General features: G+C 56.3%; 1 protein-coding gene across 1 annotated transcript; it reads left to right on the top strand.

Annotated features, from left to right (window-relative positions):
* Positions 1-92: 92 nt before the first annotated feature.
* aatkb (apoptosis-associated tyrosine kinase b) lies at positions 93-13,904 on the top strand. The gene is made up of 14 exons (XM_086016602.1): positions 93-305; positions 1,430-1,557; positions 3,724-3,919; positions 5,264-5,343; positions 5,871-5,989; positions 6,075-6,162; positions 6,247-6,395; positions 7,122-7,206; positions 7,284-7,405; positions 7,717-7,866; positions 7,945-11,197; positions 11,612-11,735; positions 11,802-12,005; positions 12,252-13,904. The coding sequence occupies exons 1-14, from the start codon at positions 209-211 to the stop codon at positions 12,278-12,280; spliced, it is 4,824 nt and encodes a 1,607-aa protein (XP_085872728.1). The 5' UTR covers positions 93-208; the 3' UTR covers positions 12,281-13,904.
* The last annotated feature ends 52 nt before the right edge of the window (positions 13,905-13,956 follow it).

Raw genomic sequence — 13,956 nt, 5'->3', positions numbered from 1 at the left:
CTCGGCACCAGCGGACCGACACCGCCGAAGCCCGCGTCTGATAACACCCCCCTCCCCCCGCACCCGTCCTGAGCCGCCCCCCCCCCCCCACCACCACCACCACCTTACGGGGAATGCTTTGCTCTCAACCTTCCTGATTCCTGCAGCTTTCTTCCTTCCTTGAGATGGACGCGCCAATCCGCGGCTGTCCGGGCTCGTTTTGGGAAGGATGAAGATGAAGATGAGGATGAGGATGACGACGAAGAAGATGCTGACGGTGCTGACGTGCGCCGCGCTTTGGACCCGCGCCGCCGCCATCGGCACAGGTGAGACAAACATTCCGGCACTGCGGTTCCGTTTCGGGTTGTGTGTGTGTGTGTGTGTGGGTGGGGAGGGGGGGGTGCGTGGGTGGGTGGGTGCGTTGTGTGTGTGCGTGTGTGTGGGGGTGCGTGTGTGTGTGTGTGTGCGGGTGTGCGTGCGCGTGCGTGTTCACGTGAGCGCCTCCTTGCTGTCACACTCACACGTGCGGAGCTTCATGAAGTTTATTAATAATTTGTCTTCTTCATCGGAGCCAATCGTCCATCCTGTGTCTCGGTATTACGCAATGATGTGTTGCGGGCAGTTGCCATGGCAACCGCGCAGCTCCAGCTTCTTGCGAACCGAGCAGAAAAACATTGCGAGAAGATTTCTAATCTTAGCATCCTGACAGTCACCTGATGATGACATCGTCGTGTGATGTCATCACACCATCACGTGACTGAACGCACTCGCGTTTGGTCACACGAATTTGTTAGCTTACTCGGCTAAGCTGCCTGTCATGTAACGTTTTTTTGGTTGTTTTTTTTCGAGTGTTGCATTTTAAGGCATTGGAATGCTAAGATCACATTTGCACAATTTCCCACCGTGCGGCCGCAGCCACCTGAACGATTCGTTCAAGGCAAGCGAGGCATGGGCGAAAGTTTCCACAACGCACAACGGAAGACGTTTCAAGCATCCGAACGACTACGCTGCGAAAGGGGGCTGCGGACGAGTCAATGCAAAATCCCTTAACTTAGCTTCAGCTTATCTTAGCCCATCTTAGCTTAGCGCAGTTTAGCGTATAGCCTTGCGTTGCGCTCGGGTCCCCACGAGCGAGGCCGAGTTTGTGCCGGACAGCAAAGTTGTGACGCCTGGCGAGTAAACACAAGCAGAAAGCAGGAGCAGCCCGTTTCCGTGGCAACTGCATCCTCCGCATCCCGCTCGGACCACCAAAGGATGCTCCGAGAACATTCCGCCCGCAGGACGGGAAGGCGACAAAGTGAAGCAAGAGAACGAGGCGACGTCACCCAAAAGCAAAATGTGCAGCGCAAGCGTCGTCCTCGCGTGTGACATCGCACACGCGTGCAAGACTCTTACGTCACATGTGGGCATGCGAATGCGCGCGTTGTCCTGATTTGCGTCTGGTCCGCAGGTGTCGGCGAGTGGGCGGAGCCGTCGTGGGCGTCGGCGGCGTTGGCGTGGGCGTCGGCTGTGGTCGGCCTGCTCTTGGTCCTGCTGGCTTGCCTGTGCTGCAAGAAGAGCCGCGGTGCGCGATTCAAGGTCGACGCCACCGCACACACACACACGCACACACGCGCACGCACACCCACCAACCGGCGCCAACTAGTTAGTACTAACAAGCGGTGCCCGCTTCTATGTGACAGCTGTCAGTCAAATCACATCAACAACCACCACAATTGCACGTGTGCATGGCATCTTTGTGTGCGTGCGTGCGTGCGTACGTGCACTACAGAATTTGCGTATGAACGTGTGTCCCTTGTCGCGAGTCGTGTGTGTGTGTTTTCCTGTGACATTTTCTTAGTGTGTCTTGATGTGTGTCTGTGTGTGTGTGTGTGTTACTGTATATGCAAGTTTGTGTGTTTCTCTCTCCGTGTGTGTGACGCTACATGCACGTTTATGCGTGTGACGGTGTGAGTTTTCTGTGCGCATTCGTGCGAGCGTTTGTTGTGCGCCGCGCGCGTGTTCCCGAGAGTTTGCGTGAGTTGTGCAGATGTGCTTTGGCGGGTGTGTTGTGCTGGTGATGTCACCAGTGCACTATGTGGAACCCCCCCGATCCCCCGTCCTCTTCCCCATTTTTCTTCTCCCCTGGGGGGAGGGAGGCGACCCCCGAACTCTTTGCTCCTCCTTCTTCCGTCCTCACGTCCTTCCTCAAATGCTCTTCATCTTCAGCTAACTCTTCGTCCTCTCCGGACTCCAACATCGGACGCCACCGACTGCGTGTGTGTGCTTGCGTGCGTGCGTGCGTGCGTGCGTGCGTGCGTGCGTGCGTGCGTGCGTGCGTGCGGTCACCTGAGGAAGGTAAGTGACCTCGTCACACGTATTGAAACCTCCTCCAATTGGCCTTGATGCCTTTTATGTCTGCCGGTCTTTATCGTCTTGTGTGTGCGTGTGCGTCACCATTTGTGTTCCCTTCCGAGCAGGTGGACTCAACGTGTGCGCGCCTTCTCGGACGCATGCGCACACGTGTCCTCCGCTCATGCACATTCTATTCTCATGCATGTCCTCGTTTGTGTGAAAAATGGACGTGGAGCGAGAGCGAACGAGAGAGAGCGAGAGCGCCCGCATGCATGCATGCATGCATGCATGTTGTGCGAAGGGCGAGCGGGCCGTGCGAACGTGTGAGGGTCACAAGAGGAAGAACGAGAAAGAGGAGGAGAAAAGGGAGGGGAAGATGTCATGAGAAGGAGAAGAATTTAAAAAAAAAAAAAAAAAAAAGAAGAAGAATGCAATAAAAAGAAGCATCTGAATGTGTGTGTGTGTGTGAGTTTGTTTTCGGGGTGTTGTCAGGTCACATTCTTGAGGTCTTGCGGGACCTGGCTGAGTTTTTCCTGCAACTTCCCGCGCGGCAAACTCGGGTTTGGCAGCGGAGCTTCACGCGAGTCCGGGGGAGATCCCGGCGGCCGGACAAGACGCGAAGAGCAAAATCGTCCAGCCAAATGTGACTTTTGCGGCCGATTGACGACGTTTCACCTTGGCGTTCCCGTCAACGTTTGTCTTCTTGAAGTCTGGCTGGGCGCGTCCCCTTCCCATGGGCGCGTCCCCTTCCCATGGGCGCGTCCCCTTCCCATGGGCGCGTCCCCTTCCCATGGGCGCGTCCCCTTCCCATGGCCGCGTCCCCTTCCCATGGCCGCGTCCCATTCCCATGGCCGCGTCCCCTTCCCATGGCCGCGTCCCCTTCCCATGGGCGCTTTTTGCGTTTTGTAGGCTGGCCCAACAGCTCGTGGTCGGTCGCGTCCAAATCTTGTCGCTTCATCAGTTGACCGAATTGGGCAATTGGTTGCTTTGGTAGGTTGATCAATGGATCGGTTGAGCGCTTTGCTATAGTGGGCCGTTTTCGCTGATGGAGTCCGAACGCTTGGTCGTCCGGCCAAGTGATCGCTCGCTTGGCTGGCGGGCGGGGCGGGGCGGCGAGAGGTCGTGGTTTCACCAAGCGATTGCCCGCTCGCTCGCTTTGCTAGCTTGGATTGCATTTTGTTCATGTCATCCATTGCTGAGCGGGTCACTTGATTGATCGGCTAACGAGCCGTGGGATTGCTCGCTTGGTGTCGATCGCTCGGTTTGCCTCTTTTCTCCGCCGGCCGGTGGCCAAACGTCTGCTCGACGTCCACTTTCGCAGACGAGCTTTGGGGGGCCGGTGCGGGGAAACGCTCGTAGGCGGACGCTACAACTCCAGGTGACGCGCGTGTGCCGGTGCTGTCGTTTCAGGAGTTGCGCAACCTTCCCGATGGCGAGGCGTACCGCGCGCGGCCGTCGGCGCCGGCCAGCCCGGGCGTGTACGTCCTGCCCCTGGGCGAGGTGGCGCTGCCCCTCGCCAGGCGGGCGGCGCCACCGTCGGAGCTGGAGGACACGTCGCAGCTGACACAAACACTCGCCGCTGCCGAACGCCTCACGGCACATGCAGGTGACGAACGCACACACACAAATGCACACATTTGCGTAGATGCATACACGCACACACACACACACACACACACATGCACTCATAGTCACTCCCTCACTCACATTCAGAATCTCCCAAAGGAATGCGCGCCGTGCGTTTCCTGGCCGACTGCTTGGAGTTGCGAGTGGGCGCGACTCCTCGGGAGACTCGCGGAGCGTGAGAGCCGGGCTGACCTCGGCGGTCGCGCCCTCGTGCGGCTGCTGCGCGACTCTCGCAGAAAGCAAATGGAGCACACGTGCCGGCCGACCGCTCCGCCTCGGATTCGTCCCGTTAGCCACTGAATTCCGGCCGGTGCTTTGCTCAAGTTGTTCTAGTCGTACGCCCCGGTCATTCCGCAACTGTGCTTGCAAATGTCCCCACTGTGGGATCAATAAAGGCATTCTTATCTTATCTTCACACGTTCCGTCCTGGCGAATTGTGTCGCTGGTGAGGACAATGCATGTCGTGGCACGCGGACAATCCCCAACACGCGTTGGCTGAGGCGCATTTGTGAAGCGGCGCAGCTCGGGCGGACGCACGCACAAACCAACCAACCAGCCAACCAACAAACAAAGACTCAGACGGGATAATGGCCGGCAACGCTCGAGCATCCCGTTAACGACTTCCTGGCTCGCAGGCCGACGAGGCGGCTTAGAGCACCGACACGGTATTGATTAGGAGCCGTGAGCGCAAGCACAACAACAACAGCAAGACGCCAGCCCTCAAAAGCGCGCACACACAACCGTTAGCTCACACACACAGAAACGCGGCCACGCGCACGCACCCCATGGTCACTTTGTTCCATGTGACGCGCTTGGTGCCTAATTTTGTCATTGACGAGGCTTCAGGATGGCGGCGCCCATGTGCAGCTAAGTGGCGCCAGGCGCCGGGGGCCATAAGTGAGGACGCGGGCGGCTGTCGGGAATGAGCAGCGTGCATGGGGAGGGGGACGCTCTGTCCACTACGGACACTGACTGGCCTTTGTGCTCTTCTTTTTTTGGGGGGGGGGGGGGGGGGGGGGGGGTGGAGGGTTTGTCACGGCACAAAGGTCCGTTTGTCCGCGCCACCACCCACAACCAAAGACGGATGGACACGGGAACCGACCGGGTGAGCCGGAGCGACTCTCTGCTCAAGGACGCCGACTGCGATGCATTACGCAGTCAGACAGACCGGCGCCACCGGCGGGGCGGGGCGGGGGTTGGGGGGGCGCTTGTTGGAGCTTGGGAATTCTGGGACGTTCCACGTCGTAGACACTTAAGAAAGCCGATGTTGTCGGCGCGACGTCTGATTGACAGCTCTCACGCGGACCGCTCTCTCTCCTCGCAGCGCACCGCCTGAAATGGTCCAACCTGAGCCGGCAGAGTCTGCTCTACCTGAAAGAAATCGGAAACGGCTGGTTCGGGAAGGTAAGGACCAGGCGCTCACCTTCCCGCGGTCTTGCGAAACCTTCTGTGGGAATTCACGGGAAAGTTTGCCTCCGTTTGCCCCAATACGTCCCTTGCTTTGCTGAGGTGATCTTTCCATAATAATTTAGCAAAGCTCCTGAAGCTTGACCAGCAAATGATTGACACCTCTTTGGTCATCACACCTTCTGTCTCTGATAGGCTGGCCTTCCTTAGGCAAGGGCGGTTTCCTGAAAAAAAAAAAAAAAAACAAACCAAAAAAAAAATCCTGCAAACTCCCCCATGAAAATTCCCCAAAGGTGTTGCACCCGTTTGCAATCCGAGTCATGACGTCTCTCGAACGTTTGCAAGCCGATAACGTCTTCTTCTCTCCATCCTCGTTTTCCACACTCATCAACATCTGCGTTATCTTCATGACTGGGTATGTCCATCGCTGTGTGTGCCCCCGCCCCCGCCCCCGCCCATTCCGAACGCCCATTCGCGTCCTCGTGTCCTCCTGCCGCATTGGTGTCCGTGTGTCCGTGTGGCAGGTTCTTCTGGGCGAGCTGAATGAGAACCTGAGGAGCAATCAGGTGGTGGTCAAGGAGCTGAAGGCCAGCGCCAGCATCAAGGAACAGATGCACTTCCTGGAGGAAGTGCAACCCTACCGGTCCGCCCGCGCCCCTCCTCTTTGCCACACTTGCGGATGGTTGGCGCCGAATGCCCAATGACGCCACTTGCTTGCTGGTCCTCAGGGTGCTGCAGCATTCGGCTCTGCTGCGGTGTCTGGCCCAGTGCACCGACGTGGCGCCCTTCCTGCTGGTCATGGAGTTTTGTCCGCTGGTGAGCGGTACTGTCCGGTTGTTCTCACGGTGGCGACGCTGCCCCCCAGTGGCCACAGGCGCTAAGACTGCGTTGCGTTACCAGGGCGACGTGAAAGCTTACCTGAGGAGCAGCAGCAGCAGCAGCAAGTGCGCGGACGGCGCCGCTGTGCCCGAGCCGCTGATCCTCCAGAGGATGGCCTGCGACATCGCCTCGGGACTCAAGCACCTGCACGCGCACAACTTCACTCACAGGTACCGCAAAGAACCGTACCATCCATCCCCGAGGGACTCATCCCACAGATCAATCGAGCGGAGTCCGAGTCCATCCGAGGCCGCTTCCTGTAACAACATCCTGGTGCTGCCCGAGTGTTGCTCAAAGACTCCAGCATCAGTGATTTTGTTGCGGGCGGTGGACCCTCGCCCCCAGAAAGCAGCGCCATCTGCGGGTCCGCCGGTGGATGTCGTCGCCGCAATATATCTCCAGGGCGGGCCAGAATTCATGACGGACTTGTTAGTCTCATTTCTGCGCCGGCGGGCCGTGCCTTTGGTAGCCGGGTCTCGTTTGGGGGGCTCGCCCCGCTTGAGGGCCATCGCTGTGTTTCTGAGTACGCTTAGTTCATTGTATTTCGTAGCGCGGGTGCCACTTAGGAGCCGACGACACCCACGAGAAACATTGTTTGCCTGGATTGTGAAGTTGTTTGAAGAAATAGGCGGTGGTGCGGACCCGCGATTCGAACAAATGAGAATAAACTACGCTCAAGTAGTAAGTTTGACAATCGGTCTCCTAACATTTCACCCCTAAGATTTTGTGCGGATAACAATGGAACGGAATGCCTTTTGCCGTGACGAAACACATGTACAACAACGTGCGGTTGCAAACGCCCATGGAGTGAGTGGTGAATTCTGGCCCGCTCCATCTGCGTCCGTGTCTGAGCTACATGACGTCTGTAAGTATGGCGCCATCTGCTGCATCTACAGCGACCTGGCTTTGAGGAACTGCCTGCTGACTGCCGACGTGACCGTGAAGATCGGCGACTACGGCTTGTCCCGCACCAAGTACAAGGTGGAGCTCGCGACAGTCCGGTGAGAGTGAGAGTCACCGTTCGAGGTTTCAAATTGACTCTGCTGCTTCCCCGTCAGGACGACTACATGGTCACACCCGACCAGACGTACGTGCCGCTTCGCTGGATCGCTCCTGAGCTGGTGGACGACGTGCACGGAAACCTGCTGGTGGCCAAGCAGACCCAACCGAGTAACATCTGGTAAGCGGCGCCATCGAGTCACTGCTTTGCGCCCGTTCAAAAAGGCGACCGTGAGTGTGAGTGCAAAGTGGCTACTGTGTGGAATAAGTAACGGGACAGAGGAAGATTGTACGACTTGACTTATGACTCGCTTAACTTCAGGAAGGTCTTGCCTAAAGTGGAGTAGGGACTCGACTTGCCTTGCTTGCTTGCTTGCTTGCTTGTTTTTTTTCCCAACGTGACTTGGGACTTTGTACAAACCTGAAGGTGAAGACACTGGACTGAATGATGAGTTGCACACGTGTGACTTAGTCCCGCCTCTGAACCGTCAGGTCTCTGGGCGTGACCATCTGGGAGTTGCTGGAGCTGGGAAAGCAACCCTACAGCCATTACTCTGACCGTCAAGTTCTGTCCTACGCTGTGAGGGAGCAGCAGCTGCGACTGGCCAAGCCCACGCTCCAAGTTCCTCTGGCTGAACGCTGGTTAGACACCAACACTCCAAAGCATGCTGGCGCTATCTCTTGCCTTGTCTCACTGATGACTGTCACAATTGGTTTCAGGTACGAGGTGATGCAGTTCTGCTGGCTTCCACCTGATCAGAGGCCAAATGCCCAGGAAGTTCACTTGCTCTTGAGCTATCTGTGCGCTAAGGGGGCCAGTGAGGCCGAGGAGGACTTCGAGAGGCGCTGGAATTCCATGCGTCCCGGTGCCGGACACAACATCCACCGCGGTCCCGCACCGCCGACTCACGAGCGGCCCTCCTCCACGTTGTCCTCGTTCCCTCTACTGCAGCAGTTCTCCCCTGCCGACGGCGACCGCTCCGAGTCCGGGGATGACGTTCTGACCGTCACCGAGACCAGCCACGGCCTGAACTTTGAGTACAGGTGGGAGCAGGCCAGGGCAGAAGAGTCCTACAGAGGCCCGGACTCCTCAAGTGCCCTCAGTCAAGTCAAGCATCCGGAAGCTTTTTATCCTCCAGCGGGCCTTGTGGGAGGCTGCCCCTTCCGGAGTCTGAACCACAGAGCTTCTCCGCCCCGCTACCAGCCGAAGCGCCCGCATGCTGCGGGGGCGCTTCCCGTCTTCGGTGCCCACAGCCCATCAGTCAACAGCGAATTCTATATCCGCATCGAAGAACCGGTGGACTGTAACATTGAGCCTGACTACACCTTGTGCTCCTACAGCCCAGACTACCAGAGCAGTGGGAGCTTCCTGACTGGGAGCGCCGACTCGGGCGACTGCATGGTCTGTCCGTCACAAGAAGCTAAGAGCTGCGACACCTACTGGTCTGCAGATATCCACAACGTCTATGACTCCAATGACTCAAGTCCTGCCATCTCCCTCACAATGGAGCCCCTCTTAGGACAGGTGTGCGACCACAGCCCCCTACGACCCTGGGAGTCTAGCCACTATGTGTCCTACAAAGACCGAGATGGAGGTTACTATTACGAGCACTCGCCACCTGTGGACTTTGAACACTATCTGATGGGAGGAGAGTTGGCCAATGAGCATCTTCAAGAAAGTTGGGGGTCAAGGAGCCTTCGCCAGGCGTTGGGCGAGCTAGAGAGCCCAGTGGGAATGCCCCCCTCCCTCAATAGTCCATCTGAACAGGTCTACAGAGACTCATACCTGGACCTGGACACGAGTCACTCTTCTGTCATCGGCAAGACTGTGACCGGGGGCTACTACGACATGATGGGCTCCCTGAGGAAGACCATGCCGAGTCACAGCAGGCACGGCTCAGGCACGGTCGGCATTAACATGGAGGCAGAGAGGGCACACTCGGCGGGGCGCAGGGAGACGGATTCGGGGGAGGATGAAGAGGAGGACACGTTCATTGAGAAGCACACGTGCAACACTTGGCCTTCCAAACATCGCCACAGAAGCGCCGGCCACCAAAGACGAGCGAGTCAGAGTTGCGGACGGGACACATATGTGGACTTTCACTACACCATGCCGAGCACAGACATTGAAGACTCCTGGTCGGAGGAGCTCGGCCCGCAATGCCACCGCGGCCTGCCAAAGAGTGTCGCCTACCTGGATCCCCGCCAGGCTAAAGGCAACGGCAGCTGTCTGAGTCGACACGCCCCAATGGTGTCGCCGGACGGCCGTGACGCTTTGGTGTACTTGTGCCACCAGAGCGACACCCCCGTGGTGCCACCAAGGGAGTGCTGCTGCCCGCACTTTGTTGACCCGCTCACGGGCTTGCTGGTGAGTAACAACAACAGCTACAACTGCAACAAAGTCACGGACATCCCGGGCAGCGACGAGATGATCAACCTCTCGCCGGCACCAGGGGGCCCGGTGGTGTCCAAACCCGCCCCGATCAAGCCTGATGGCGGCAGGGAGCCATATGTGGATCTTAGAGCAGAAGAAGTGATGAAGCGAGACAGCACCGCAGAACATCCTCTGAGGACCGAGCCCAACATGGAAGAGATGACCCAAAGTCCTCCACCGCCCGCAGACGACAAGCACGGGATGGCGGTCCTGACGGATCCGCAGTCAGAGACAAGTCAAGCGGGAGACAGCGGTTTGGACCGAGCCGGCTCCAGTGTCAGCCTCACGGACATCCTCGACTGCAGCGACGACGAAGACGACGACATCACTGACGACAACGCCGATATCACTTCGGGGATCTTTGCAGAGGAGTCCGGTGAGCTGGGCGCTTCCCCTGCCTTCAAGACACTTCAGAAGCAGGGAGGAACGCCAGATTCCGTGGAGTCCATGGACCTACCGCCTGTTGCTGGGTCTTGTGAGGGCTCCAGCACCGCCTTACGCCCTTCCTGCTCCCCCAAAGCCATGGACAGTGGCTATGACACGGAAAATTATGAAAGTCCCGAGTTTGTCCCAAAAGAACCTCATGAAGCCAAAGACCAAGATGTGCCTCGGCCAGCTGTCCACGCGAGCCCGACGGAGGAGTCTGGTATCGGTGCCCTGAAGGACGAAGCAGCTCGTGAAGACCCGTCATTAAGGGCGTGCGAACACACCTTCTCACCACTGAGCCAGGAGACGCCGTACAGGGACTCGGCCTACTTTTCCGACTACGAGAATGAGCGCCAGACGAGGAACGAGCAGGAGGAAGAGCCGCAAAAAGAAGACGGTTGTGAGAATGGAGATGAAGAGGCACCGAAAGACACTGCCATGGCTGCAGCAAGAACACGTGGGAACGATTGTTTGCCACAACCGAGTGGGACATACCAAACGGAAGACTGTCCCCATGACGAATCGATTGACGGTTCGGCGGCAGAAGGGGGCCTGGATGAGTGGCCCTCCCAGGAGGAGAGCTCGTCTCTTGAAGACTGGGCAGCAGAGGTGGTGGGAGCCATGGAGGAGGCTCTGGATGCGCTGAACGGAGAAGACAAGTCCAGCGGCATGTTAGACGAAGAACAAGGGAAAGCGGGGGCACTTAAGGACAAACCTTTAGGGCCAGAGGTCTTGTACATCTTACCCAAAGATGAGGTGGCCTTGCAGCACGCGGCCAATTCCAGAAGGTCCTCTCGGTCTTCTCCTCCGCCTCAGTCGGCTCCGACAGAAGACGGCGCTTCACCTCCGGACGGCGACGAGGCCGACGGGGAGGACGGCGACTCGGACGACAGCGACGAGTCGGATGAGGAGCCGCGGACCTTCGGCGTCCAGGAGGAGGAGAGCGAGGATGAGTGCCACCCGGTGCCCATCGTGGTGAGCGACGATAGCCAGGCCCACAAACTGCGAAGCCTCCTCAAGACGCCCGCCGTGCTCAAGCTACACGAGGAGCTGGAACCCAAGAAGAGGAACGTGTCCTTCTTTGACGACGTCACCGTCTACATCTTTGATCAGGTGAGCAGTCGTTGGCCATTTGCAGCAGAGGCGGGGGACTTTCATCACCAATTGGAGGACCTCAGACCTCTGTTTGGCCGAAACTCATGAAAGGCTTGACTTGACTTTTGTGACTTGACGAGTGTTGAACACTTGCACCTCCCACTCGGGGGTTTGGCCTCGCAATCTCCACTCGGACCTTCCCGTGCGGTCTTTGCGTGGCTTTTCTCCACATATTCCAGCTTCGGCTCATGTTCCAAAAATACGACGTTGGCTTCATTAACGACCTCAATGTCCGATGTGTGATTAGCTGGTGACCGGTCACCAGTCTCGCACATGTGCGGCTTACGTACTTCCACCTCCAGCTGGTTTGTAATCCGGCCGAAACGTCAGGAACATCTGGCGTTTCTAACTTGTGAAAACTTGTTGTTCCAGGAGAGTCCCACCAAGGAGCTGACCGCGCACGGGTTCCCGTTGGCCGTGGAGGGTTCAGGCAGCAAATCCCCCGAGAGGCTGAGCGCGTCCGACGACTCCTCGGACGGGAACATCTCCGAAGAGAGTGAGTGTGTCCTTCCCAAGCGGGAGCTTTCCTGCAAGACGTAGTCAACGAGGCTTCTTGTGCCAGGCGCAGGCTTCGAGTGGGAGGACGACTTCCCTCTGCCGCCGCTGCCAACATCCGCGGCCGCCCGCGACTCGCCGTCCCGCATTGCCGCCGCCTCCCAGGAGACCAAGTCGGCCACTAGGTTCTCCCGCTTCACCGTGTCGCCCTCCAGCGTGTCCCGCTTCTCCATCACGCACATCTCCGACTCGGACATGGACTCTGCGGGAGGTGAGAACGGAAAACGCGATGGGCTAGTGGAAGTTGGCATAGAGGTCTCCCTCCTCTAACACACCCGACGATTCAAACGATCAGGAGCACGGCGGTCAGGCTTCTGCTAAGATTGGTTCGGGGCTGATCATTTGAAGCGGGTGTATCGGAGGAGGGAGACGTGGGAAAGAGGCTGGATTGCGGCTCTCCAGGACCGCGCTCGGTCACCCCTGAACTAAAAAACACAAACGTGTGTTCGCTTGACAGGAAGCAGCGAGGACGGAGACAAAGAGTGAAGGACGAACATTCGCAAACAAATCAGGAATATTTTATCGCGCATCTCAAGGAACGGTCCGCTTAATGAAGACAAGACCGGCACTCTCCAAGCATCCCATTGAGACTTTGTGGAGGTTTCCACCCAAAGAGTCCACGGTGACCTTTCAGAGACTCAGACGATGAAATGGAACAAGATGAGGACAGACGTTTCGAAGATGAATGGAATACGTGCATGTTTGAAAACCTCAGCTTCAAGGTCGCTGCTTTGAAATTGGACTTGATATTTATCATGACTGAGTTTTACAATCACTTCTTCTCACGGTCTACTTCAAGTGTTTCTTCAAAGGGTCAAGGCACCACGCGAGAGGCGGTCCTACTAATATTTGCTCTATATTTCCAAATCATTCAGCGCTCGGAGGACCTGTGACTGAACGCGAACTCTTCTGAACAAACCGAGCTGTCAAAAGGAGGTGATTGAAGCCGATAATTGGTCCTCCTGCAGGGTTAGGGTTAGGGTTAGGGTTAGGGTTAACCCTAACCCTAACCCTGCTAGTTGAACTGCTGCACGGTAACATGAACGAGCTGACCATGATGACAATACTGTAATAATAATGACATGATACCGGTGCCGTAGTCCAATTCAGGGGTGGGCAACGTATGGCCCGCCGGCCTCCTTGGTTCTGCCATCGGCCGAGCCCAGCGAGCATTTCCACAACTTGACCGTTTGTGCGGGGAAGGCCGTTGAGAGCAGATTGTCCTTTGCAAACATCAACACGCGGCAATAGCCAGATGACCGTTTGTTTACATTTTGGGGATTGAATCAGCCGTTATTCCCGACAATTTTTTCCGAAACACGCACTCAGTCGTCTGATCGCATTGATTTGATGTAAATAACACTCCGATATCGAGCATTTTCGCCCGTTTAATTCATTCGTTCATCCGTCGAGTAAATAAGTGGTTAATGAATGACATTCATTTTAAGATCCAAACAGGAACGAATGAATTGTTGATTATTAAAATGAACCTTTACATATTTGACATATTTGATTTACTTTTCATTACTCTAATTCGGTCATCAGTTCATGTATTAATTGCAATTATTCAATAAAAACTGTCAAATGTAAAATATTTGCAAACACATTTAGGAATTTCTCTTTCCGGTATTTTATGAAATAATTGGTGAAAGACTACCAAATAAATTAATTGGAAGGAAAAACAATGATGATTAAAATAAACAAACGTCCATAGGTTCACATGTAAGTTTTCTTTTTCTCAAACGTGTCGTTTGTTAGCGCGTTGCTAACCACACGTCGCCTTGGCAACCGGAGGCGGAGAGCTTCTCTATGTTTTGCTGACGTTTCAAACCTCGTCATTTGCTTTTCTGGACACGATTCTTGGAGCGTTACCACCAGCGATCTTGTCGTTACCGTGGAGATGAATGTGATGTTGTTGAGGTATGCGCGCGTCTTCTCGGTCGAGTCAACAAACGGACTTTGATTGACGGACTGGACCCGCAAGATGCTTGCAGACAGGCAGGTCGCCAAGATGGAAGCGCTTGTGTTGTTCATCTTTAGGAAATTGCTCCCAAACACTCACGTGTGTACCACTGATCAAAAAACAAATTAAAGTCCCTTTTACACATCACAGCATATTCACAGTTCACTTGTTGTACTGCAGCCTGACGATTATGTGGCTC

This window comes from Filicampus tigris, chromosome 19 (genome assembly GCF_054856515.1).
Source record: "Filicampus tigris isolate MCC_2025a chromosome 19, RoL_Ftig_1.0, whole genome shotgun sequence".
Classification (NCBI taxonomy): Eukaryota; Metazoa; Chordata; class Actinopteri; order Syngnathiformes; family Syngnathidae; genus Filicampus; species Filicampus tigris.
The sequence above is the reverse complement of the archived record's forward strand: the minus strand, read 5'-3'. Positions and strand labels throughout refer to the sequence as shown.